At 36.5% G+C, this 25,650-nt stretch overlaps 1 protein-coding gene, 1 long non-coding RNA gene and 1 gene segment (V, D, J or C); all 3 read right to left on the reverse strand.

Annotated features, from left to right (window-relative positions):
- LOC137199800 (T cell receptor beta chain MC.7.G5-like) overlaps nt 1-6,134 on the reverse strand; it is a 90,962-nt gene extending 84,828 nt beyond the window's left edge. Inside the window, 1 exon segment of the C gene segment in view lies at nt 5,833-6,134. Coding sequence covers nt 5,833-5,896 — 64 coding nt within the window.
- LOC137199804 (M1-specific T cell receptor beta chain-like) lies at nt 2,389-10,359 on the reverse strand. Its single transcript, XM_067614358.1, has 7 exons — nt 10,215-10,359; nt 9,805-10,107; nt 6,328-6,390; nt 3,235-3,582; nt 3,112-3,135; nt 2,878-2,984; nt 2,389-2,735 (listed from the first exon to the last, which is right to left on the reverse strand). Exons 1-7 carry the CDS (start codon nt 10,249-10,251, stop codon nt 2,721-2,723), a joined length of 897 nt encoding a protein of 298 aa, XP_067470459.1. The 5' UTR covers nt 10,252-10,359; the 3' UTR covers nt 2,389-2,720.
- Nucleotides 10,360-12,700: 2,341 nt separating this feature from the next.
- Nucleotides 12,701-20,021, reverse strand: LOC137199805 (uncharacterized). Its single transcript, XR_010931856.1, has 5 exons — nt 18,911-20,021; nt 17,784-18,824; nt 14,366-17,565; nt 12,969-13,745; nt 12,701-12,799 (listed from the first exon to the last, which is right to left on the reverse strand). It is a non-coding gene; the product is annotated as an uncharacterized lncRNA (long non-coding RNA).
- Nucleotides 20,022-25,650: the final 5,629 nt, after the last annotated feature.

Consider the following 25,650-nt stretch of genomic DNA (forward strand, 5'->3'; position numbering starts at 1 on the left):
AACATTTTGATAGAACCTGTGTGTGACTCGATATTCAGTTTGCACCACAAGGGGTCGTTCAACATGACAAATGAAATGTGTCTTCCTCGTGTCTAGTTGCTGAAGTGTAGTAACCCAGCACCAACAAATAATCATTGAAATCTCCTCGATTACATTATATCTGCAGAAGTTTCAGTCTACTGCACCTAACGTTATCTGTCCAGGTATAGTTTAGTGTTTAATATCCATGTTAAACAGAAACCTTCCAGCCTGGTAGAAACAGCGTTCAGTTTTTATGCACCACACATCTGGAACAAACTCCCCGAAAACTGCAGGTCTGCTGCAACTCTGTTCTTTTAAATCAAGGCTGAAGACTTTTCTGTTTGCTGCTGCCATTTATTAAATCACATTTTGAGGCTTTTGATTAATATCTTTATTTTTTTTATTTTCCAATTTAACACTTATGAATTGTATTAGATAAATGTATGTCTTTTTATATTGCCTTGTGTTGCTTTTACAGTCTGTCTTGATGCCTTTTATACTTTATGTGAAGCACTTTGAATTGCCTTGTTGTTGAAATGTGCTATAAAAATAAACGTGCCTTGTCTTGGTATTTTTAGCTTTTTAAGTAAAGTGTTACCAAGTATTTCAACGTAAACTTTGAAATTATTCTCCTGTGTGGCTCATTCAGAATTGCAGGGCTCACACACTGCTTTAACTGGACTTAAATATTACAGAGAAAGAGAGTATGAAGCTTTGTTTTGTGCTTCCTAACAAAAGGAAGAACAGCAACTTCTTATCATAATTCATTTTAAGGTTGTGGTTAGTGGGAGTAGATATAATTATCTTGCTCACAGATGTCAGACACACCATGTTTCTGTTAGTGTCTTTCAGACATTGTTTCCTGTTTATCTGACTCTAGTGAGCAAAAAACATGTTTTTAAAGGAAACAAATGGTGAAATGAGGAAGAAATCTTCCTTAGTTGGATTCCCACTGGGGTTTCAACTTATACCAGTTTTGATGGAGGAACGTTCAGACAGAAGCGTTTAATAAATCTCCATGATATGCTTTAAATACAGTTATGTATTGTGTCTAACTTAGTTATTCACGTGAGGATGATTTATTTGAGATTACAATCGAAACACCCTGTTTTATATTTAGAATGAATTACTGTTGTTTGTTATTTATTACAGGTGTAGTTGTCTTTAGTCTATAATTGCAATACATTTATTTTATATCTCTATACTGCAACAAAAGAAACAAACTTTCATATGCAAATTTCTGCACCAGATCTGAGTAAACATGTGTTGTGTGTTACAACACACTCATGTTCATTCTGTAGCCTCAGTTGACACAGAAATGGCAGCTTTTCCAGCTGTTTGCTCAGAGATGTGCAGGGCGGGGGGTTGGTGCAGAGATGCAGGTGGATTCTGTGAACCGGAGGTTGTGGTAAAGTAGAAGGTTGCACCTTCGTCATTTCTCAGCACAGAGAACGATCTGCAGGCTGCTCTGTGACCACATCCTCTCCTCTGCTGTCGCTCTCTACTCCTCTGCAGGGTTTCAAGCCCCAGTTTGTCTCCCTCACCAACAACAGCTTTGACCTCCTTCTGTACACAGATGAGAACGTTGATTTCCTGTTGTTATGTGGTAGACTCACACTCTCACATTTACTTTATTACTGTGAGTCTTTAACGTAAAGGAAGATGATCCTTATTCATAAAGATAATATAAACTGTCATACTTAGTTGTGCAAAGTGGAAAAAACTAGATACAACTCAGATAAACTCACTTTAATCAATAATTTATAAAAGAAAGAATATTATAATTCAGATTAGTCGTCTGGATTTAATTCATCACTTAAATGTCACCAGAAAACAACACTTCAGTCACCTTTCAGTTTGCTCATTGGAAAATCTTGTTATGACCCAACTGAAGCAGCTTGTGATGTTTTCTTGAGATAAGGTATTTCAACATGAAATATCTGATTTCACAGAAAACAGGCAGAAAGGCGAGCAGCTAAAAATACCTCACACTATCTCTGGAAAAAGTGATGTTGAGTGTAAGATGAGATGTGAGAGCAGTGACAGGGGTCAGTATCCAAACTACATATCAGCAACAATTTGGAGCAACTGACAAACTTATCTGTCTAATCCTTTCTTTCTTTCTTTCTTTCTCTCTTTCTTTCTCTCTTTCTTTCTCTCTTTCTCTTTTCTTTCTTCTTTTTTTTGTTTTTTTGGAAATGAACCACTGTGTATGAATAGTGTCTGATATGAAGATGAATCTGGTTTAGATAAACACTATGTAAATAAAGTCTTACTGCCTGAATCTGTCATGAGAATCATTTGTAGGACAAACTATAAAAACTCAGTAGGACACTCAACATTTATTGAATAAATGAAAGCAAAAGCTTTTCAAGATTCTCTGAAATACTTTTATTGAAGAGAAAATTTAGCAAACAAGCAGTTTACAACCACACACTAACACACATTATACAGACGTATTTATAAAAACGTGATGCCAAAGTATTTTTATGCCAGTTATAGCTTTAAGATTGTAACAAAAATATGCCTGAAACTGTTCATCTACTGTGTGCAGAATTACTATTAAGAGCACGAATGCTTTGTAACACACAACATAGTGGAAATATAAGAAATATAAGTTCAATGTTCTCAATCTTTATTTACAGAAACTAACAGAATCGATCTCTGAGAGTTCACTTGTTCAGGCTGCAGCTCAGCTCTCAGTTGTGTTTTCCCTGCAACAGAAAGAGAAGGACACAATGTCTTAATGTCATGAGCTCTTTTTACTTATTATTCAAATATATGGAGCCAGTTTTTATGTCAAGTACAGGAAACTGAAGCTAATCAAAGCATCTAAGCAACAGAAACAGAACAAACCTGAAGCTTCCACACCAGAAACACAACAAAGGCTCCATAGATGCTGCTCTTGACGATGAAAACACCGTAGGAGAGTTTGGCATTATTTGTGATCTTCAAATATTTGCCTGCAGAAAGTTCAAATACTCACATAAGTGACATGATTCAAAGACTAATTATTCAGTTATATGTATATCCTTTTATAGGTAGAATTAATGCATTGAAGTGTACAGAATCAAAAAATAATATATTTACCTCTTGTCATCGTCACCTCTGTAGCTGATAGAAGAATAAACATGGATTAGATGAGTACAGATGACCGTTTACATGTTTTTGTTGCAAAAATTTAATTAATTTCTGAGTTTTACATCAACATACCTTTTTCACCAAGAATTGAATCCCAATAAGGTTTGGTTTCAGTTTCATCAGAGAAGTTGACAATGCAGGTGAAATTACTGTCAGGTGTGTACCAATCATTGGCAGAGACCCTCAACCTGCTGGTGATTTTGTAGTACTTTCCTTCCTTCAGGGCAGCGTTGTCCGTCGCCACACCCTTGATGACATTCTTCTCATTAATCTGCCAGAATACACTGACATGGTCTGGGTAGAATCCAGTGGCCACACAAACTAAGGTCTTCCTCCTGTGCTCGTATTTCTGCTTGCGACATTCTTTTGGCGAAGGTGGGAGCACTCTCACTTTTGGTGGTGTTACCTTAAGGCCATTTTCTATAAGGACATGAATCATTAGATTAGAGTTGCATTGTCAAAATCCTGGAGATCAACAACAAAACAATGTATAATTGTAACCTTGAAAATCCCAAATACACCATGATCATTGCAGGTGGCCAAACTCACATTGAGAGTCATTAAGATTTCATTTCAGATAAATGTTATGAAGTTATTCCAGTGATCTTACCAACAACTGTTAGCCTGGTTCCTTCTCCAAAATAAGCAGGATAATTGCCAGAGCACACTGCTGACTTGCATGTAAAAAACTGACACCGACCTACAAGGACTGAATGAACCTCTAACTTCTTTACAGTATGTCTACAGTACAGTCACAATATCACAATTATCACTTACTGATTCATTCACTTTGTATATTTTTTAAAAACTTTTTCCCTACATTTCTTTACCAATTCAAGTAAATATATTTAACTTTGTTTTGAAACTGAGACAGTGTTGGCTGTCATGAACATTATAAACTGCAAAAATGTCACAGTTTAAAGGTTAGAAATAAACTATAAAAGTCAAACTCTGATGCCTGGACCAAACGTAGTGTGAGATTCTTATTCTATAGATTTTATATTTTCTTTGGCACTTTTGACACAGTACAACTCCAGAAAATCACAGAATAAGACATTAAAACATTTACAACAATAATTTTGCGGATTTAGATTAATTGATATGATTTCTATAATTTTCTTACCCAGCACTGTTAGTCTGGTGCCACTGCCAAAGTAAGCAGGCTCATTGTTGTTCACACTGATACAAGGCTGTAGAAAAACTGCTCAACCTTTCAGCACTGAAAGCTGTAAACTCTTTGTGTTTACTTTCACATAAACTAAAAACCTTTATGTGCAGAAAATCTGTAAATAATACATATTCATACCAAATGAACTCATTACCTAAAAGAGTTAAACGTCTGGTTTGAGATCCATTCAAGAGAGATAAAAAACATCACTCAACTTTAACCTGATATAACCAACTGGTTTGCTGTTATATCCTGTAGAATACTACATCAGTATATATTCAATGATAGTTTTGTCTTACCTAAAACAGTGAGTTTAGTTCCAGCTCCAAAGTAAGCTTCTGACTGAGAACTCACAGTATTTCATAGTGCTTATAAGAACTCACTGAGAGTAATAATCTGGGCGTTGAGCCAAATGTTTTATTGCTGCAGTACTTTTACTGGAGAACATAGACAAGACTTGTTTTACTGACACAAACTAACTCCTGTATCAAGTTCTTTTACAGTATAAATTGTTTTATGCAATTGAATAAAAGGTTTTAATACTTGAATTTTTTAATACTGACCATTTTTCTTACTCTCATAAATTAAAAAAGCTGTGAATCATGCTCTGTGAGATTATTTTTGCAGGTTTTCTTACCTAAAACAGTGAGTTTAGTTCCAGCTCCAAAGTAAGCTTCTCTGTTGGAGCACAGAGTGTTTCAATAGTAACAAAAACTCTTTCTACTGCTTCTCTATCTGTTACCCTTCAAATTTATTTCACTATTTGACTTGTTAAGACTTCCACTATTTTAGTTTACAAAACATGAAAATCATCTTAGACTTATTTTTACCTTTTGAATATATATTCATGCTTTTTGTGATTATTTTTTGATTATTAAACCTAGTAATGGCTGTAAACAGTTTTATCACTCTTACTGTTTTGGAATCATCTTTGGAGTAACTTTACATTTTAAAAACATCTTAACGAAACAACACCAGAGCAATATTTAATGAACCTTTAAATGATTTCTTACCTAAAACAGTTAGTTTTGTTCCAGCACCAAAGTAAGCCTCTGAAGCACCAGAGTCACAGTGCACTTGATCAGTGCTCAAAACAGCCCAAGATGCTGCTTTGACTTTGCTTCTTTACTTTTTTAGATTTATATTAAATGCAACTTTCTTTTGCAGTAAAACCAAAAGCTTTCACTATAGCCTGTGTTTTTTTTTTACATGATGCAAGCAAAACAGTTTCTCTCAATAATCAGCCTAAGTAAAACATAAATAAATGTTTAACTTCTTTTACATATTTGACTTCTCTTACAGGTGGATTCATGGGGAAAAAAATTGACATCTTACTTACCAAGAATAGTTAGTTTTGTGCCTTGGCCGAAATAAGCTTCGTTCTGACACAGTGTTTTAGCTTACCGCCAAAAACTACTGAGCTGAACTTGAACTCAGGTGCAGTAAGTTTCTTAAGGAACGACTCAATTACAAAGCTTTTTACATTTGTTCTGATTTCTTACCTAAAACAGTCAGTTTTGTTCCTCCACCGAAGAAAGCTTCACCACCACCAGAGTCACAGTGCATTCAATCAATGCTCAAAACAGCCCAAGATGCTGCTTTGACTTTACTTCTTTACTTTTTGGTTGCCTTTTAGTATTTTTTGTATTAAATATCACTTTTCTTTAAATTCAGAAACCAACATCTGCTGCACTACAGTCTGGTTTTTACAGCTTGTACGCAATTTAAACTGTGTCCCTCAACAACCAACATGTAAAACTTCAATATGTTTTATTTGCCTCACAAATGGATTCATGAGAAGAAATTTTGACATCTTACTTACCAAGAACAGTCAGTTTTGTGCCTTGGCCGAAATAAGCTTCGTACTGACACAGTGTTTCAGCTTAACGTCAAAAACTACTGAGCTGAACTTGAACTATAAAGACTCAGGTGCAGTAAGTTTCTTAAGGAACGACTCAATTACAAAGCTTTTTACTTTTGTTCTGATTTCTTCTTACCTAAAACAGTCAGTTTTGTTCCTCCACCGAAGAAAGCTTCATAACCACCAGTGTCACAGTGCACTGAATCAATGCTCAAAACAGCCCAAGATGCTGCTTTGACTTTAGTTCTTTAGTTTTTGGTTGCCTTTAAGTGTTTATTGCATTAAATATCACTTTTCTTTATATCCAAAATCCAACATCTGCTGCTCTACCGTCTGGTTTTACAGCTTGTACACAATTCTAAACTGTATCCCTCAACAACCAACATGTAAGACTTCAATATGTTGTATATACTTTACAAATGGATTCATGAGAAGAAATTTTGACGTCTTACTTACCAAGAACAGTCAGTTTTGTGCCTTGGCCGAAATAAGCTTCAGCATTGACACAGTGTTTAAGCTTAACATCAAAAACTGCTGAGCTGAACTTGAACCATGAAGACTCAGGTGCAGTAAGTTTCTTAATGAATGACTAAATTACAAAGCTTTTTACATTTGTTCTGATTTCTTACCTAAAACAGTTAACTTTGTTCCTCCACCGAAGAAAGCTTCATTACCATAAGAGTCACAGTGTGTTCAATCAGTGCTCAAAACAGCCCAAGATGCTGCTTTGACTTTACTTCTTTACTTTTTGGTTGCCTTTAAGTGTTTATTGTATTAAATATCACTTTTCTTAAAATCCAAAAACCAACATCTGCTGCACTACAGTCTGGTTTTTACAGCTTATAAACAATTCTAAACTGTATCCCTCAACAACCAACATGTAAAACTTCAATATGTTTTATTTTCCTCACAAATGGATTCATGAGAAGAAATTTTGACGTCTTACTTACCAAGAACAGTCAGTTTTGTGCCTCGGCCGAAATAAGCTTCGTAATTGACACAGTGTTTAAGCTTAACATCAAAAAGCACTGAGCTGAACTTGAACTATAAAGTACATTTAGTTTCTTAATGCACCACTCTAATTACAAAGCTTTCTTCAACTTTATCATCCTTCACTTACCTAAAACAGTCAGTTTTGTTCCTTTTCCAAAATACGCTTCGTTGGCATTGTCACAGTGCAGAAATACTGAGCATGAAACTCCTCTGTCTTTCTCTATCAGAATTATCTTTAGATAGTTTTCACTAATCCTTTTATCAATACTGAGACTCTAAAGCAATGTGACATTTATCAAAACACATTAATAAACTGGAATATTTACCTAAAACCGTCAGTTTGGTTCCTTGGCCGAAGTAAGCAGGATCAGTGTAGGTCACAGTGTTCTAACTTTAGCTCAATAGTTCAGCTTTTTCATGACAACTGATATTTCCTTTAATGTTACACAAACAACTCAACTGTTTTATGTTTGTTTAAGTAAACTGAAGTTGTGAGAGTTCTGACTTACCCAAAACTGTGAGTTTTGTTCCCTTTCCAAAGTAAGCTTCGGTTCCAGTGTCACACTGAATCCCTCCTCAACCAAAAAGTCACAAAACTTTCCATAATCAGCATGTTTAGAAACAGTCTAATAATCCACAGGATGAAGAAGGTTCAAACATGCAGGATGAGCTTCATAATGTCCAAAGATGTTTTAGTTTTGTCAAGATGAGTAAAACAAACATTTAAGTCCTGCAAACATGAATTTAAAGCCATTTAAAAAAAAAAAAATTCAGCTTAATTTCCTCATTTAAATTGATTTTACAATACTAAAATGGTCTGACATCCTGCACACCTTCATAATGTTGATGTTTTCTGCTCTACAAAGTATCCAAAGTAGCATGTAGCAGTCTACACAATGGATGTTAATGGGAGGAGGTTTTTGTACGGCGGCTCTATAGGATTGTATCACCGTGGCCCCCTGTCCCCACGGTGAAAAAGCATCACACAAAAACCTGAAGTCTTTTTCGTTGTCTCCTCTTCGCTTCCCCCACCCAGCTTCCCCATATCTCATCCTTCATCTCTCTCTGTCTGTGAGAGCAGCTGCACAGGTCGGGCTGACTGACGGCTTAACCAGCTCCAACCTGACTGCTGCTATTTTTGTGACAGCTAAGAAAAGAAGCAAGAAGAATAGAAGGAAAAGAGAAACTGTGTTTGTTTTTAGCTGCTCAGAGGAAGTGACATCTCTCCTGGTCACACCTCTTTATCCCACCCAGCTGTCAGAGAAGTGAGGAGGCACATTTACTGAATAACATACAGCGACAGATGTGGCTGATAATGTAGGACATGGAGCATAACATTACATTAAAGAAATCAATCTCTTAATTAATTTATTTCAGTGATGATGCAATAATGTTTTGTAATAATTTTGACTGATATGAGAAAGAGACGAGTCATAATGTTAATTATTATGTTATTAATCAAGATTATCATAAATTATTAAAAATGTTACATCATTTATGACATCATGAGGCACAATGTTTGTCAAACAGTTTGTCATTCCACTGTGTAAGAGTTCATTATATTATTATATTTTATATATCCATTTAAAAAAATACAGCAACTTTCAGTTATTACATTTTCAGCATCAGACATCAGTGTGTTCAGTGAACAATCTGTTTCTATTAATAAAAAAATAAACATTAAATTAAACATTGAATTAATGTTATATCATATCATAGCATATTATTATCTGTATTTTGAGGACAGACTTTTTTTATCAGACAGTTGGAGATACTAGAAACATGGTGAGAGAGAGAACAAAGGTCCCCAGCTGGACCTGAACTCAGGATGTTGAGGTTATTACATATATATCATCATATGTATGAATATGTATATATGTATGAGTTGCATACAATATAACTGCTATATGATATGCACTTCATACTTATAAAACTTTTTATGTCTTTTTATTTCTTCTTAATGGAACTTACTGTGTTGTGAGGCATCATTCACACAATGTTATATCACAGCTGCTCAGGAGAGGTCATTTATTTTTAAGGGATTTTAACTGTATCCTACTAATTCTTTACTTTAAAGCCATTTTAATTACACTAAAGATTAGAATGGCTCCTTAAATATATATGTAATCCTACATGAATCCAGTAGAGGTCAGTGTGTGCTAACCTTTTAAACCTGATATGCTTTTAATCTTGTCAGGAAGCACAGAGAGAATTATAATAAAATAACAAAGTAGAGACTTGACTTGATTGTGACACAGATGAGAAAGCACAGAGGACAATAATACTGAATGTGACAAATACTTAAACACCTGGTGCCTTATCTGAATTGATCAGCTCTGTGGTGCTGCTGAAACATGACTTGCGGTGAGTTCTTGTACCTTCACTGAATTAATAGATGTTCATTGTGCTGTTGTTTTTTAAACATATTTTTTTCTGTAATTAATGGTCCGATCCTTATTTTCATGTCACATTGATGTTAGTTGTCTATCATGTCTCACACTACTACAAAATCCTGACTCTCAGAGTTCAACACATTGGTCCTTGTCACTCATCCCTCCTCTTGTGTTTCTCTTGAGGTTGTTGTTTAGCTGTTGAGGCTTTCTGAACCACTGTGCTATACTGGAGGCACAGTAATACACAGCTGAGTCTCCGGCTTCAGCAGAGTGTATCTCCAGAGAGGATTTAAGCACCTCAGGCCGCGTCATGGTGTACTTGGAGTCATTGAAAGGAGCTTCAATGTTTGTTGAACCTTGACCAGCAGAAAATGATACCATCTGTATTTTTTCCCCACTGCTGCTTTGTCTGTACCAGTACATGTTGTAATATTGCTTATCATCTTGTTCACACTCCAAAGTTACAGTCTTGTCTCCTTCACGACTGATTAAAAATGGAAGCTGTTGAATTTTCACACAGACAGAGAAATCTGAAAAATAACAAAGAAGACAACAAGTAAACAAACAACAACTAAAGCAAGAAAATCTTACAAGAAAAAACATTATTTTTCTTTCAAATGAATTTCAATGTTCTCACTGGAGAAGATAAGAACTGCAACCAAGAAGACGTTCATTTCCACTGTGGTCAAAGGTTTTAGAATAAAAACATCAGAGCAATCTAAATTACAGTCATAACTCTGTCTTCATTTACTACTACTGCAATCAAAACATATGAAATATGATCTGATCCTCCCTGTCCTCTCTGTTTTTCAATCTTTAACCATGAACTCCCTGCCCACATTCATTCACTTTCACACAGTCCTGTGGAGAAGTTTGTCAGCACAGCTACACTCTCCTAGTGGACACTGAACTGCAACTGCAGCCTTTCTCAAGAGCTCTGTGAGTGGTCCCTGCAGGACTTTAGAGGAGATTGTGAAGTTATTACTGAATCTACAACAGATCAGGTTGTTAACAGGGAAAAAATAAGCAACAATCTTAGCTGTTTTGTGTGATATCAGACATCAGTAATGATAACTGTGCATTAAAATAATATCAGTGAGTTTGTATATTCAGTAACTGATTAAAGTGGTGGTCAGAGAGTAACAAGAGGTGGAATTGAAATGTAATTGATTATCTCTTCATCTCTCACTGTTTTTCTTCTGCGTTTTATGGGTGTTTTGTGTGATGAGCTTACTGAAGTCTTACTCAGACACTGGGTTCACCTCTTGCCTCTGAAATCATTTAATTTCCATTATTTGTGTAAGAAAATAATAATAAAAAGAAAACCTGTTGCTTTACAAAATAGTTACACAAACTGTCAACAAAATCTCCTGGGATAAACAAAGGTTAAAAAAGCTTTTGCTGGAATGTGAACTTTTAATGTTGTGGGCCCATTTAAATATTTGTAATATTGGGCTTTACAAAGAAACTTGACTGAGAAAATCACAATCGAGCCAAACATGAATTAACATGCCAATTACATAGCTGTAAACCCTTCAAGTCATTAAAAACATCACAGTTTGTTGCATTTGACAACTTGAATCTCCACAAACGGAACACTAGCTTGTTTTTTACTTTGCACACAGAAAAGAAACCAGCTGAAAATAATTTATTCTGCTCTGTTTCAACAGCTTCATAGTTTTTGCATGGAGAGAAGATAACGTCATGGATCAGGTAAGCATTAAATATTCACAATTGTACAGTTGTATCTGCAATATAGCAATATAATAATTGTGAGATAATGACATCCATCATTGTGGTGGTAGAGATATGATGAACTAATATATTTAATGAAATCAATATAGGGCCAGTATGTCATATTATCTTCCATTAATAAAGCTCAGGACTTCAGCTGAAAACATATTATTATCATTGAACAATTCCACTGTAACAATAAATCAAATGAACCACAGCTCCTTCCTGCTGTGAGCCATCTGTGACTGACAGACTTGATATTTGTACGACTGTCTGGCCTGTGTGCATCACTGTGACTGGCAGCACAGTAGTAGGTGCTGCTGTCATTGAGAAACAGCTCAGTAATCTGAAGGGTGAAGCTGTTTTTGGATGCGTCTATAGAAGACTGGAAGCGCCCCACAGGTTGGTCATACTGTGTTAGGAGGAACTTCATCTGGGCTCCATAGTGGTTTTGTCGGTACCAGAGCATGGTGTAGCTGCTCATGCTGAACCCTGGACCCATGCTGCACTCTAACTTCACTGTGACTCTTGGCTGAGACATTTGATCTCCAGACTGAAGAACTACAACACTGAGACCTGCAGCACATGAAGGATGATGTTTCAATGTCTCTCGATGTACAGAACATTAAATGGAATGATGGATGATGGAAACTTGATAAAGTTTCATACACAAAACCCACCTGAGTGTAAGAAAAGCAACAGATAAAGGACTGTGACAAACATGTTAGCGAAGAGTCTTCTTCCAGCTGAATGATGCAGAGTCATACATCACTTTGTTCAGCACAAAGGAAACATGAGGTCATATGATCACATGATTGGAAAGTAGGACTGACTGTAATTGTCATTCAATTTCTTTTTCTGCATTGATTTGAGGATCAAGACATATTGTATTTGTATTTTATTGTATATATATTACATTAAGGGACATCAACATTATTCTGCAAATATAAGCAGATTAATACTTTTGCAATAGGTGCATTTATATTTAGAGGCTGCATGTTCAGTTACTCCATCATATATTGTATCTAGTAATCAAAGGAATTAATCAAAGATACCTTAAATAGCAACAACAATACAGCATATTTTCAACTCTTAAATATCTGAAACTCTGAGCAGCAGCTGTCATTAGTTTCTATGCCACAGCAGGTTTTTAGTGAAGCAGTTGTATTAAACCACATCACTGTGTGCTGGCAGCACAGAAATACACAGCCGAGTCTGATGAATTCACTCTGTGGATGATCAGAGATCCTCTCACTGCATCTACACTTTTCAGCTGGAATCTGTTTTTAAACTGGTTCTCGTAGTTTGGTTTACCCTGCAGGACTGTGTGCCCGATGAGGCTCATAGACTGACTGCTCTGTTTGTGTTGGTACCACAACATTACTTGAAGGCTGCTGTCATCATGACTGCAGTTAATCCTGAGCTCCTCTCTCCCCTCCTTCACAACCTGAGAAGAAGACTGTTCAAAGGTAACAGTCTCCACTTTACCTGTGAAGAAAATCCATTCAAGTTTATGATGATATATTGTTTGAATATAAGTACCTAAATTTGTCAGAATTCATCACTGAATCTTGGGTTGAAAAATACACAGTCGTATAGACACAATATATTCAGAGAAAAGTGCTGATAATTGATGTTACATTGAGTAAAGGCTTACATGTAAGCATGAGCAGTAAAAATCCAGATGTGCATAAAACTGGAAGCATCCTGGAAATACAACTTCAATCAATTTCCTGTTCAGTATAAGAACAAATAAAATTTGAATTTTTCACAACTCTCTCACAATCACAGGTGGAGCATCTGCAACTTTTTAGCCTATATGTCAAATGACAGATGGCTAAGTTCCTCTCCTCATACACCACACCTCCTCTTCCCCACCTTCTTCCTCCACTAGCAACTGATCTTGTGACTGACAAAAATATTTTTTTCAGCCTGCCTCTGCCTCTTTAGTGAACTCTTTTCTTTTTTTTTTTGACTGATTACCAATGTATGCATATTTTCTTGGTGCTGTGGTTTTAAGTCATGAAAAATGGCTGATTGTAAAGCTGGAAAATGTAAAATGTAAAGTTTTTCAAGTGTTAACTAAACTAAACTAAAACCCTTTCTAACAGTCTAAGTCCAAAGCTGTTAAAACTAGAGCTTCATGTACTGAGTTTTTTTTTTTGGTAATTGAGTTATTTAATAGTATAACAATTTAATAATCACTCCTGACCCCCTTTAGTGTTTGTGTTGTTTTGTTGTTGAGAATAATGTTTTATCATTGACAGTAACATCCGTTGCTTGTTTGCTTGTACTGTAAACATGTTCAATTAAAAATCACCTGTTGAGTTGATTGGATGAACCTGCAGACTGGTTGGGTTTTGGTGGAACGTGATTGGTCACTGCTGAATTTGGCGGTTTGCTTAAATGGACAATGCCCCGCCCACTCGTAATGCTGTTAATTTTGAAAAAGAAAAGAGAAATGAATCGTAAAAAATCAAGGCACACTGCCTCCTCAAGGTAAAAAATAAAAGTTAAAAACTTTTGTTATACTCGCTACTTGACAAAAACAGCAACCTTTTGTCGTGTTTAAAAGAATAATTTAGTTTGTAAAACTAGCGTAAGACCGCCCTAAAGACGTTATTTGTCACTTCAACGGTTGTTCCTAACGCCAACGGTTGGCCACAAAAATGCACTGGGGGGAAATTTTCTGTTGGGAATAATTTGGAAATATTCCCAAAGAGTTTATTCTTCTCCGAGAAGCCGTGAATCTCAGCTTTTCTTCAACAAGGTAGGCATTTGATACTTGTGCTAACGTGTATATGCGGTTGATGTTTTGGCTTTGTTAAATTGGTGTTTGAATGCTCGGCTAAGCTAACGTTTGAATAGCTAACTGATGTAATTTAAAGCTGACATTTTGATAGCTAACATTTGTGAAGCTGTTGACCAACATTTCCTCCTCTCTTACTGTCATGTGTTTGATATCTTGGTGTTGGTGCTGCTGTCTGCCAATTTTTGCTCACAGAAGTAGCTAAGACATTGTGTCTGCTAACTAGCTTAGTTGGCTTACTGTACCTGTTAGCTACTGTTGAGAGTGTCAGTTAACGTTAATTTCCACATCAACGGTTTTTAGTCACATCAGCGGTTGTTTTGAATCCTCACCCAACGTTTTGCCATAAATGTGAAACGTTATTTCAAGTCTGAACCAGAGTTTCTCTGATCTGCTGTTGGGTTCTTGGGATTTTTTTCAAAAGGTTTAGCTTTTAGTTAATAGTTTAGCAGTTAACTAGTCTTCTTGGACACTGGTGTTGTATCAGATTCTGCCCCCAGGAATTATAGGAATAGGAATTTCAGCCACTGCAAACGATTTTTTTAAAATCAGACTTTATCACATACCTTACTCATACTATTACCCCCATAGTGACACACAGTGTCACAATTTGTGACAGCTGTTAACCAACCGAACTATGACCTTATATAACGTTACCGGTATTCAGATATAAATATCTCATCTAACAGTTGAACTCTTTGGTCTTTTATAGCTGATCCTGTCACATATTCTGTCAGGTCACAAATTCCTGTACACCAAAAACACAGATCTCAAAGTTTGTGATCATATCTAAACACTATGGAGGTACCATGTTTGGTAATAGCTGTCAAGATAAAGTATTCAATAAAGTATGATTAATAACGTTTTCAGTAACAATATAGCTGAAATACTTATTTAGGTCACAGATTTAAATGCTCTTATACTCTTGTCATCTACATTTTTGTAGGGTTGGGATTAATTGAGTATTAATTTATTTTAGTGGCTGAGTTTTTTCTTTTTTGGTTGTTGTTAGACAGTTTGAGTAAACTCTGTGGATCTGTTCACTGTTATTGTCTTATTGAAGATGCATTTCATTTTCATAATGACAAAAAACCCATAGAAATCTGTTTTTGTTGCGTTGTTCTGTTGTGACACAGTGTTTGTATTTTGATCTTCACTGATGTCAACTTCGGTAGGTAGTAAAGTGTGCATTTATTCTGATTTTATTTTATTTTATTTTATTTTATTTCACTTTATTTTATTTTATTTTATTTTATTTCTTTGACTGTGAAGCACTTTGTAACTGGTGTTTGTGAAAGGTGCTTTATAAATAAACTTTGCTTGCTTGCTTGGTTGCATATAAGCACCAGATTTGGATTTGGACAAATTTGGCAAATCTGAAATAGCTGGGATGTGATGCAGTGTTAATGAATATGTTTTTCTGGGGGGGAAAAAATCATACATTTTTTGCTTGTATATTGCAGCCTTAAATTCCACCCCGGCCATTGTGTAATTAAAACGTTACTTATCAGTAACAACTTGAACGCTTTCATATGTACATTCAGACTGTCTGACTGTGAAGAACCATTTTATTCTCTATCTGTTGTGTTTAATCAGAGAATGATCAGAATGATCAGAGTTCCTCTCACCGTGTCTTTTCTTGTCAGCTTGAATTATTCTTCAAACTGACCCTCATAGTTTTGGGAGTTTTCATATCCATACCCTATTAGGGTCATAGACAGACTGTCCTTTCTTTGCTGATACCAGAGCATTAATAGAAGTGTCATCATGACTGCAGTTAATCTGGACCTCATTACTCTCCATCACTATCTGGGGAAGAGACTGCAGAAATGCAACAGTGTTCACCTGACCTGTGGAGAAAGCAGATTTAGATAAAACTGTTACTGATGCAGAGCATGAGGATACAATATTTGTATGTATATTTAACACAATTGTTCAGCTTGTTAAACATAAATAAAGAGTAGTTTTATGTAGTTCACAGTGTAGTTTGAGATCTTACAATAAAAACACATGAAGAGAATAGGAAATGTGTGTGCAGATGAAGACATTGTCAAGCACTGATGTGAGAAAAGGTATTGCCCTGAGAAAAATAAGGCTCAGGGTAAATAGGGAGGGCGTTGTGTCTGTGTTGGTTAATTCATCACCACATTCTCTTGATAAAAGCTGCATGTCATGTGCTGTGTCTCCACCTAGCGGTTGAATCTCCAGTATTCTGCTGTACTGTATTTTGCGTTCTTGATTATAATTAACTGAGTTTCTGTAGACTTGTGTGGTAAGCATTGTCAGTGTGAATTGGATCAATTTTCTAGATCATCATCTAGACTTTTCAACAAGTCATCATACTTGTTTTTCAGTGATATTGAAAATGACCCATGCGGATGTTTCAAAAAATGACCTGTATGAGCATTTTCTGTCTTTTCACCTTTATGGTTAAGTGGGCATTAAAAAGCCCTGACTTAAAACAGCTTAAGAACGTTGGGGACATGTTGTTTCAGGTAAAAAACAAAACAAAATATATTATATAAAATTCTCTGAGACAGGATTTTAGAAGTATGGAATGTTATCACAGTAGTATCATTTTATTCTTGGTTGTACAAATTGTGAGGTAAACAGTAGAAATATTTATGTTAATCTATCAGGAATATGTACTATAATTGCACATATTTGATTGGCCACCACAGCCCAACCAAGACCCCATCCCCCGCGTGTTGACTGGTCTCATTCAAATGAATGAGGGGGCCGTGTTTATAATATGGAGAGAGCTGGACAGTAAGATCACATAAATCTATGACTGAGAAGAGTCATGGCATCACTACCAATCAGTCAGTACAAATTATCCTGATCTTTTTAATCAATTAAACCACTCTGAAATGTTCACTGTGCTGTATATTACATTATTATCATATTTAGTAAATGTTATGATCTTTATAATACTTGTGTTCATCGTTTTCTAGTAAATGTATACAGTTCTGTGAAATAAAAGGAACAACAAAACACCCCATTATACTGAACCAGTTAACAGTAATGAAGAGTTTTTTAGTTGGTGGTTTTAGTGCTTTACTGTTGGTGTGCTGTTATCTGCTGGATCATTATGGAGGTTTTTGTACGAGGGAGTCACTGTCTTTATTACTGTGCATACAAGCTGCACCAAAATGTTTTCCGCTGTCTTCAGGGTGTCTCAGGTTCAGGATGTGAAGATAAGCGGTTTTCTCTCCATCTCCGCTCACATTGAAGCTGCTGTTAAATGGCGACTCAACTTTGGGGTTTTTATATTGCATGTAGGCAATCAGCTTTAGAGCTGTGTCTCCTGCTGAGCGCTGATACCAGAGAATAGTGTCATAGCTCGGGATTTTATGTGTGAAGCTCAGTTTGACTTCATCATTCGGTTTCCACAGCAGTTCACTTGGCTCCTGAAAAACTTGTTTTTCTTTACTGAGGTAAACTCCTGTAAACAGATAAAAACTCAGTGTTAAATAGTGCTGTAATGTCTTATTCCCAGTGTAAAAAACCTTATTATACGCTCGGATTAAATAACTGGGAAACAGCAGTAAGAAATAAGTAATCAATGAAGTGTACATAAATATCGCACCGCAGTTCCCTCAATATATTTGAGACTTAATTTACAGATTAAATGGAAAAAGTGTCTTTATGAATGAGCGATACCTTTAATCCAGAACACAGTGATGATGGAAATAATGAGATGAGATGGCATCATGTTGAATGTGAGGAACCAACTGGAGTCTCTGTTGTACTTAGTGGATCAGAAGGAGTCAGGAAGTGATGCAGAGAAGTCATACACTGACACTGAGAAACTGTCTTTCATTCAGTCTGTCTGTTGTTTTAAGGAGGAAATCTTTGCTTTTCTTTCTGATAAACGGTGGGCTCCAGTAGATTTCTTGTACTGCTGGTTACTGAAATGTGGTGATGATGGACTGGTTGCCTATTCTTATTAAAAATCTGTATATTTTTGGTGGGTGGTGTGCAGGGTCAAGTTCATGGTTATTACCACAAAAACTAGACTATAAAAGCATATAAAGTCATATAATGATGATGTAGCTTTTTTTGTTGAATCATATAGTTCTGGTCTGCAGCCCTGGGCCTGGGAACCACTGGTTAAAAGTATTTAAGGCTTTGGTTGGGAGGGAAAACATACTGCTGTTGAGTGTGAAGTATTAAGCTGTTTATGTGTTTGAGGCAGGAAAGGGAAGTGAAGTGGAGTAAATTATAAACCTGATAAACAAGAGAGATAAGTTGTCGAATCAAAGTAAAACCCCAATATGTCAAATGATCATGGAGGGATCATTTTCACTTCAACACACATCCAGAGTGCAAAGGGGAAGAGGTTTTTGTCAGAAGCAGATGGGTGTTTGACATACTGTGCCTCCCTGGCAGCACAGAAGTATGTTGCAGTGTGTTCAAGTGCTTTTAGATTGATTATGGAAAGTGAACCATTTTTTGCTTTGTCTCCACTCAAATCTCCATCTAATTTGAAATGTTTCCTAAACGGCTCTTCCACGCCGTCGTTTGTGAACTGCATATATCCATATCCAATGAGTTTCAGAGCTGTGTCTCCAGGAGACTTCTGGTACCACAGCATCACTCTGTAGTCAGTTTGTTCGTGGGTGCAGAGAAGCTGCACGTTTTCAGCAGCTGTTCGGATGACAGCAGAGGGAGACTGATGGATCTGAACCCCCAGAGAGAAACCTGCAAAAGAAACGAACTCAGGGTTTATCTGCTTGAACAAAAAAACAAAGTATAAACTTGTTGATCTAGAGAACAAACCTCATTACCTATAATATGATAATAAAGTAGAAAAGAAATCATTATGGTTCTTTCTCCTGTGCAAATTCTCTGTTGACAAGGATACAGTAATGATGATGATGAGAGCTGACTATGACTGGACTGAATATGAAAAACACCAGCAGAGACATGAGGAAGTGATGTAGAAATCACATGACAGAGAGCTTGACTGCAGGTGGCTGGTGAAAGGTGTTTTCAAGACTTTACTCCAAACCACAACTGATAAAGGATGGTGTTTAGTTTTTGTCTTGTTAGAAAGAGATCTGTCTCAACGTGCATATCGAGCTGCACAGTAATGCACTGCACTGTGCTCAGACTCTTTGAGGTTAACTATTAACAGAGAACAGTTCTTTGCTGTATTTCCACTCAAATCTCCAGTAATATTGAAATATCCTTCATATAACCTTTCATAGCTTATTCTGCTATATTCCAAATATCCAATGAGTTTGAGAGCCTTTTCTCCAGATGGTTGCTGGTACCACAGCATCACTGTGTAGTCAGTTTGTTCATGGGTGCAGACAAGCTGCACATCATCACCAGCCTCTCTGTTGAGAGCAGAGGAAGACTGATGGATCTGAAGTCCAACAGAAAACCTGCTGTAAGCAGAGTTGGACAGATTATTGATTTAGGATGTGAAAGTAAATACAGTGTCTCATTTCACAATGAAGCAGTTGTTACCTGTGAGTAAATAGCAGAAGAAAAATCTAATCATCATGGAGTTACTCGAAGGTCGTGGATGAAAAAGTTATGAGTCTTTGGTGTTAGTGTCACATTTAAAGAGTAAACAAATGTGATGTAGAAAGGAGGAGTGGTTTAATTAAGTTCCATATCGAACTGATATCTATATATATCTTCCTTTCAACTGATTCCTCCACAAAAATGTTTTCCTTTTCATTATGTATTAGAAACTGTTCTGCGATGGCTTGCCTGGTAAAATGGGAAGAAACTAACAAAATAGAAACACAGCTGCATTAGTTACTGTAATGATATGATAACATCAAATCAAATTACAACCTCAACAGCAGGTGTCTGGGAGCAGTTTATTTCTCATCTTACTCCAAACCACCAATGATAAAATACTATGTGGAGTTTTTGTAAAGTTCAGAGGGGATTTATGTCAGCGTGCTTCTCTGGCTGCACAGTAGTACACTGCACTGTGCTGTTGTCCAGGTGTGGGAACTAAAAGAGAGCCATTCTTTGCTGTATTTCCACTCAAATCTCCAGTTATATTGAACTGTTCTTTATATGTCTCTTCCATCATTACATCTTTTAAGTACAAATATCCAATGAGTTTCATAGCTGTGTCTCCAGGTGACCGCTGGTACCAGAGCATCACTCTGTAGTCAGTTTTATCATGACTGCAGAAAATCTGCACTTTGTCAGCAATTTTTGTGATGAGATCCGAGGGAGACTGATGGACCTGAACACCCAGACAACCACCTGGACACAAAACAAAAATATTTACATTGTGATTTATGATGAATTACACTAATGACATATGCAAAGAAAGTAATGCTTCAAGTTATTACCTGCCAGACAACAGAAGACTAGAAAGCAGATCATTTTGACATCCTCAACAAAAAACATTTTTTAAATGCCTTTTAGAGTTTTATGGATTCAAGTTTCTGGGATCTGACATCAGATATCACTGTCACCATTTGCAACAGAAATCCAACTGATGACTTAATGGGGCTGACTGAAGTTTGAAAAGGAGAAGGAAGTGATGAAACGCCATCACTGTACATTAGCTGGCAAAGATGAAAGCCTGAAAGAAAATGCAGCAGGCTGGGAGGAGTCTGTTCAAGTTCCCATTCAAAAGCATAATAGTTGATAAAAGTTGTTTCAGAGTTTTTGTATGAAGCAGAGAGGATCTGTAGTCAGTGTGCATAGCTAGCTGCACAGTAGTACACTGCAGTGTGCTCAGGTGTCTTTAGGTTGGTTATAAACAGAGAACTGTTCTTTGCTGTGTCTCCACTCATGTCTCCAGTGATATTAAAATGTTCTCTGAAAGGCTCCTCGTGCTCTATGCTCTTTTGATACACATGTCCGATGCGTTTCAGAGCTCGGTCTCCAGGGGATTTCTGGTACCACTGCATGAGTGTGTAGTCAGTTTTTTCATGACTGCAGACCAGCTGGACTTTGTCTCCAGGTTTTCTGAGTAGAGCTGAAGGACTCTGGTAGACTTCAACAGCCAGACAAACACCTAGAGAAAGAAAACATGAGTGAACAATGTAGAAACTATAGGTGAAGAGGTATTCCTGAATTGTAAAAGTGATTACCAAGGAGCCAAAAAAAAAAGAATAATGTGAGCATGTTGACTTGTTTTCTGAACAGTGAACACTGAGTGACTCTAAGCTCTTTAGTTATACAACAGTTACTAAAGACACCTAACACCTTCCCCTCAAAAGCAGCTTCATAAGTTTCACAGTGTTACATGTATTGAGTATTTCTGGAGCTCCAGCTCCACCTACAGCACAGATATAAAAGTCAGGATTTTAAAAAAATCAGCACATTTATTGTGAAGCAGTTTTTGTTCAGCTGCTCATACTTCTCACATCACTGTGTTTGCTGATGGCACAAAAATACACACCGCTGTCTTTCAGCTTCAAGTCATTGACAGTGAGAGCCCCGGTCTTTATGTCATCTTTGATGGCTACATATTTGTTTTGAGGGGCCCTCCCATAGTCTGGCTGCCCATCAAAAACCATGTAGACAATGAGGGTCATGCTCTCCCCTGGACGCTGCTTGTACCAATACATCTGGTTATGACCAGCGTCTTTATTGTGGCTACAGTTCATCTCTGCAGATTTGAACACAGAACTCCAGCTGATTTCAGGGTATTGGTTCACATCCTGGCATTGACCTGCGTGGAGAAAATACAAAATTCAATATAATCTGCATTTCTTTTGGAAAAATGTTTTACTTTTTGTATTGCATACATGTGAACGTAAAAATATTTTACTGAAATCCACTGATACTGAAAGATAGACAGCCCAGTTTTGTAGTCAGAATTTGAGGCTGCATGTATCATCAGCCCATGTTTCCATGTTAATAAATAATTATAATAAATAACTATCAAACCTACACATCTCTTATACGGTTAATCTGGTTTTTTTCACCTTGAAGCCACAGAGACGAGACTATAAATGTGATGAGAATTTGAGTCATCATAGTGATCTTCTTAATATGAGATCCAGCCACAGTAGACATGCTGAATGACTGAGGCTGTTTTTTATAAAGGGAGGTGGGAAGTTAAAGGCGTTGCTCCACAGAAAGCACCTCCCATTAAAATCACTGATCTCAATCACAAGAAAAACCAACATTGGTTAGAATGGTTTATTCCAGGTGCAAAGAGGCTGTGAGCTGTAATACAAAGATTAAAACTGTGATGAGGTTTTTGTACTGAGGAGCAGTGATATGTAGCACTGTGGAAACTAGCAGCACAGAAGTAAACTGCACTGCTGTTCAGGTTCAGTCCTTCAATTATTAATGTGCAGATCTGGTCTTTACTGGCACTCCCTTCTATCGTCACATTCACACCAGGTTCTGGACTTCCTTTGTTAAAATCCATATATCCCAAGAGCTGTAGCTGTTTGTTGAATTGCTTGTACCAGAGGATTCGATTGTAGCTGTCAATATTGTGATAACAGCTGATTTTGGCGGTTTCTCCTGTTTTGTTGTACATGTGAGCTGGAGTCTGGTAGACTTGGTCACTGAGAGAGGAACCTGTAGAAAAAGCACCAACAATACACAATCACATTAAATGAGGATAAATACTATTAAATCGAAAATTGAGTAAGCACAGGACAGGAATTGAACATGATAAATAGAGAATATGTGGAGAAAACATTATGTATTTGATTAAATCAAAGCCCATATCTTTTTCTTGAACCTCAATCCCAAAATGTATCAAAGTCTATAGCCTGTAACTGGAATAGCTGATTGTTGTTTGCCAAATAAATATAAATCCACCTTTTTAAAGAAGAAATGTATTAAAAGACTTCTGTACCTGAAACCAGAATAACATTAAAGGCGATGCAGAAGAAAAGGATCATGTTGTGTTCTGGCCAAATTTAATACCAATTTGTGTTTTCGTCACACTTTATGCTGGTATGCTGATACTTTCCACCTCCTTTACTGAAAAAACCCTCTTATCAGGAAAACAAACACAACTTCTTTAAAGTGGGTGGTGTCGTAGTGCATTCTCCACCTCTAAACATTAAAACCATCATGTCAGCTACCACCACACACCACAGGCTCAATGAAGATATACTGCCACCCTGTGAAAGCAAGCAAAACAGCAAAGACCTGTAGTAATCCCTGCAAACGTTTGTACACAACAGAGTATTTGTAAAATTTTGTATTTAACCAGTAGTTTTTAAGTCCTGTTTGAATTTTACAGAGTTTATTTTATTTAGCTGTGGCCCTTAACGGATGAAATAATGCATGTTTGTTTTTTTCTTTGTACATAACAGCTTTTACAGTGATTAATACTTGAACTTGCAATTATAGTATTAGACCACAAATTTAAAAACAGTCACAATCACATATGAAGAAGAGTTAAAGGTATATACATATGTAAAATAAGTATTTTTGTGTTTCTCAATTATTATTGGTCTAAATATTATAAAGTAAACTAGAGGACATGTCTAAAATGTAGACTTGGTTGTTTAGAAACTTCTGCTAATGTATTATGAATTTATATGATGGGACAGTCCTGCTTTTAATGATTATTTATAGTAACAATAATAACAATAACAATTTCATATTTTTTTAATCATGAAACATTGTCATTATCATTTTGAATGTAAACATACAAGCAGGTGGATCTGATATATGTGGTGAGAATTTAAGACATCATAGTGATGCTGTTGAAATGAGATGTAGCCCTGAATGTCTGAAGCTGCTCTTTATAACAGGAGGCTTCACATACAGAACCTCCCGTTATAATATCTGATCTTTGTGAGAGGAGACCAACAGTGGTTAGAACGAGTTAATACAGGTGCAAAGAGGCTGTGAGCTGTAATACAGAGATAAAAAAAACTGTGATGGGAGGTTTTTGTACTGAGAAGCAGTGATATGTAGCACTGTGTAAACTAGCAGCACAGAAATAAACTGCACTGCTGCTCAGGTTGAGTTCTTTAATTGTTAATGTGCAGGTCTGGTCTTTATTTGCACCACCTTCCATTGTCACATCCACATCAGACTCTGGATATCCTTTGTTAAAATACACATATCCCAGGAACTGTAGTTGTCCATTTGACCGCTTATACCAGAGGATCTGGTCGTAGCTCTGAATACTGTGTGAACAGCTGATTTTGGCGGTTTCTCCTGTTTTGTTGTACATGTGAGCTGGAGTCTGGTAGACTTGGTCACTCAGAGTGGAACCTGTCGAAAAGGTGTCAACAAAAACAACACACCATATAAGACTAAACACTGGTAAATCCAGTAATGTAACATAAATAAAACTAGAAACAGATGCTGTTGAAAACTTGTATGAAATGTCTAAAAAATTTGATACATTACCTGAAACCAGAATAATGTTAAAAGTAATTTGTAGGAAAAGGATGATCATGTTGTCTTTTGTTTGGTAATAATTTTACTGTTGCTATGATTAGCAGTGTATCAGCAGTTCTACTGATTATTTCCAACCTCCTCTTTGCACAAACCTCCCATCTGCAAATAAACATGTAAGTGGGTGGTGTCATAATGTTTCCTCCTCTTGACATTATAACCACCACCATTAAAGATATACTGCCTCCTTATGATAGGAAGGAACACAGGTGCAAAGAGGCTGTGAGCTGTGATACAGAGATGAAAAACTGTGATAGGGAGGTTTTTGTACTGAGAAGCAGTGATATGTAGCACTGTGGAAACTAGCAGCACAGAAGTAAACTGCACTGCTGTTCAGGTTGAGTTCTTCAATTATTAATGTGCAGGTTTGGTCTTTATTTGCATTCCCCTCGATCTTCACACCCATTCCAGTCTCTGGGTTAGCAGCGGTCCCTGACATGTATCCCAGGAACTGTAGTTGTCCGTTTGACTGCTTGTACCAGAGGATCTGGTTGTAGCTCCCAGAATTGTGTGAACAGCTGATTTTAGCAGTTTCTCCTGTTTTGTTGTACATGTGAGCTGGAGTCTGGTAGACTTGGTCACTGAGAGAGGAACCTGTAGAAAAAGTGTCAACAAAAACAACACATCATATAAGAATAAACACTGGTGAATACAGTAATGTCACTAAGTTCAATAAAGCTTAAATAGCAGCACTGTATAATATAAAAGATTTGATGACATTACCTGAAAAGAGAATAATATTTAAAGTAATTTGTAGGAAAAGGATGATCATGTTGTCTTTTGTTTGGTAATAATTTTACTGTTGCTATGATTAGCAGTGTATCAGCAGATTTACTGATTATTTCCAACTTCCTCTTTGCACAAACCTTCCATCTGCAAGTAAACATGTAAGTGGGTGGTGTCATAATGTTTCCTCCTCTTGACATTATAACCACCACCATCATCACTACACACCACTGGCTGAGTATAAATGCCCCTTTAAAGATATACTGCCTCCTTATGACAGACTGTTAACTTTCTCATTCCCAAGAACAAGAACAAATGAACAATTTTCTTTAGTAAATCTTTCTGTGTTAAATTTTGATGTGACTGCAGACTTATATTTTGCAATGTTGTGAGCCCAGATACATCAAGTCTACTTTATTTGTTGTTGTCA

This window comes from Thunnus thynnus, chromosome 16 (assembly GCF_963924715.1).
Source record: "Thunnus thynnus chromosome 16, fThuThy2.1, whole genome shotgun sequence".
NCBI lineage: Eukaryota > Metazoa > Chordata > Actinopteri > Scombriformes > Scombridae > Thunnus > Thunnus thynnus.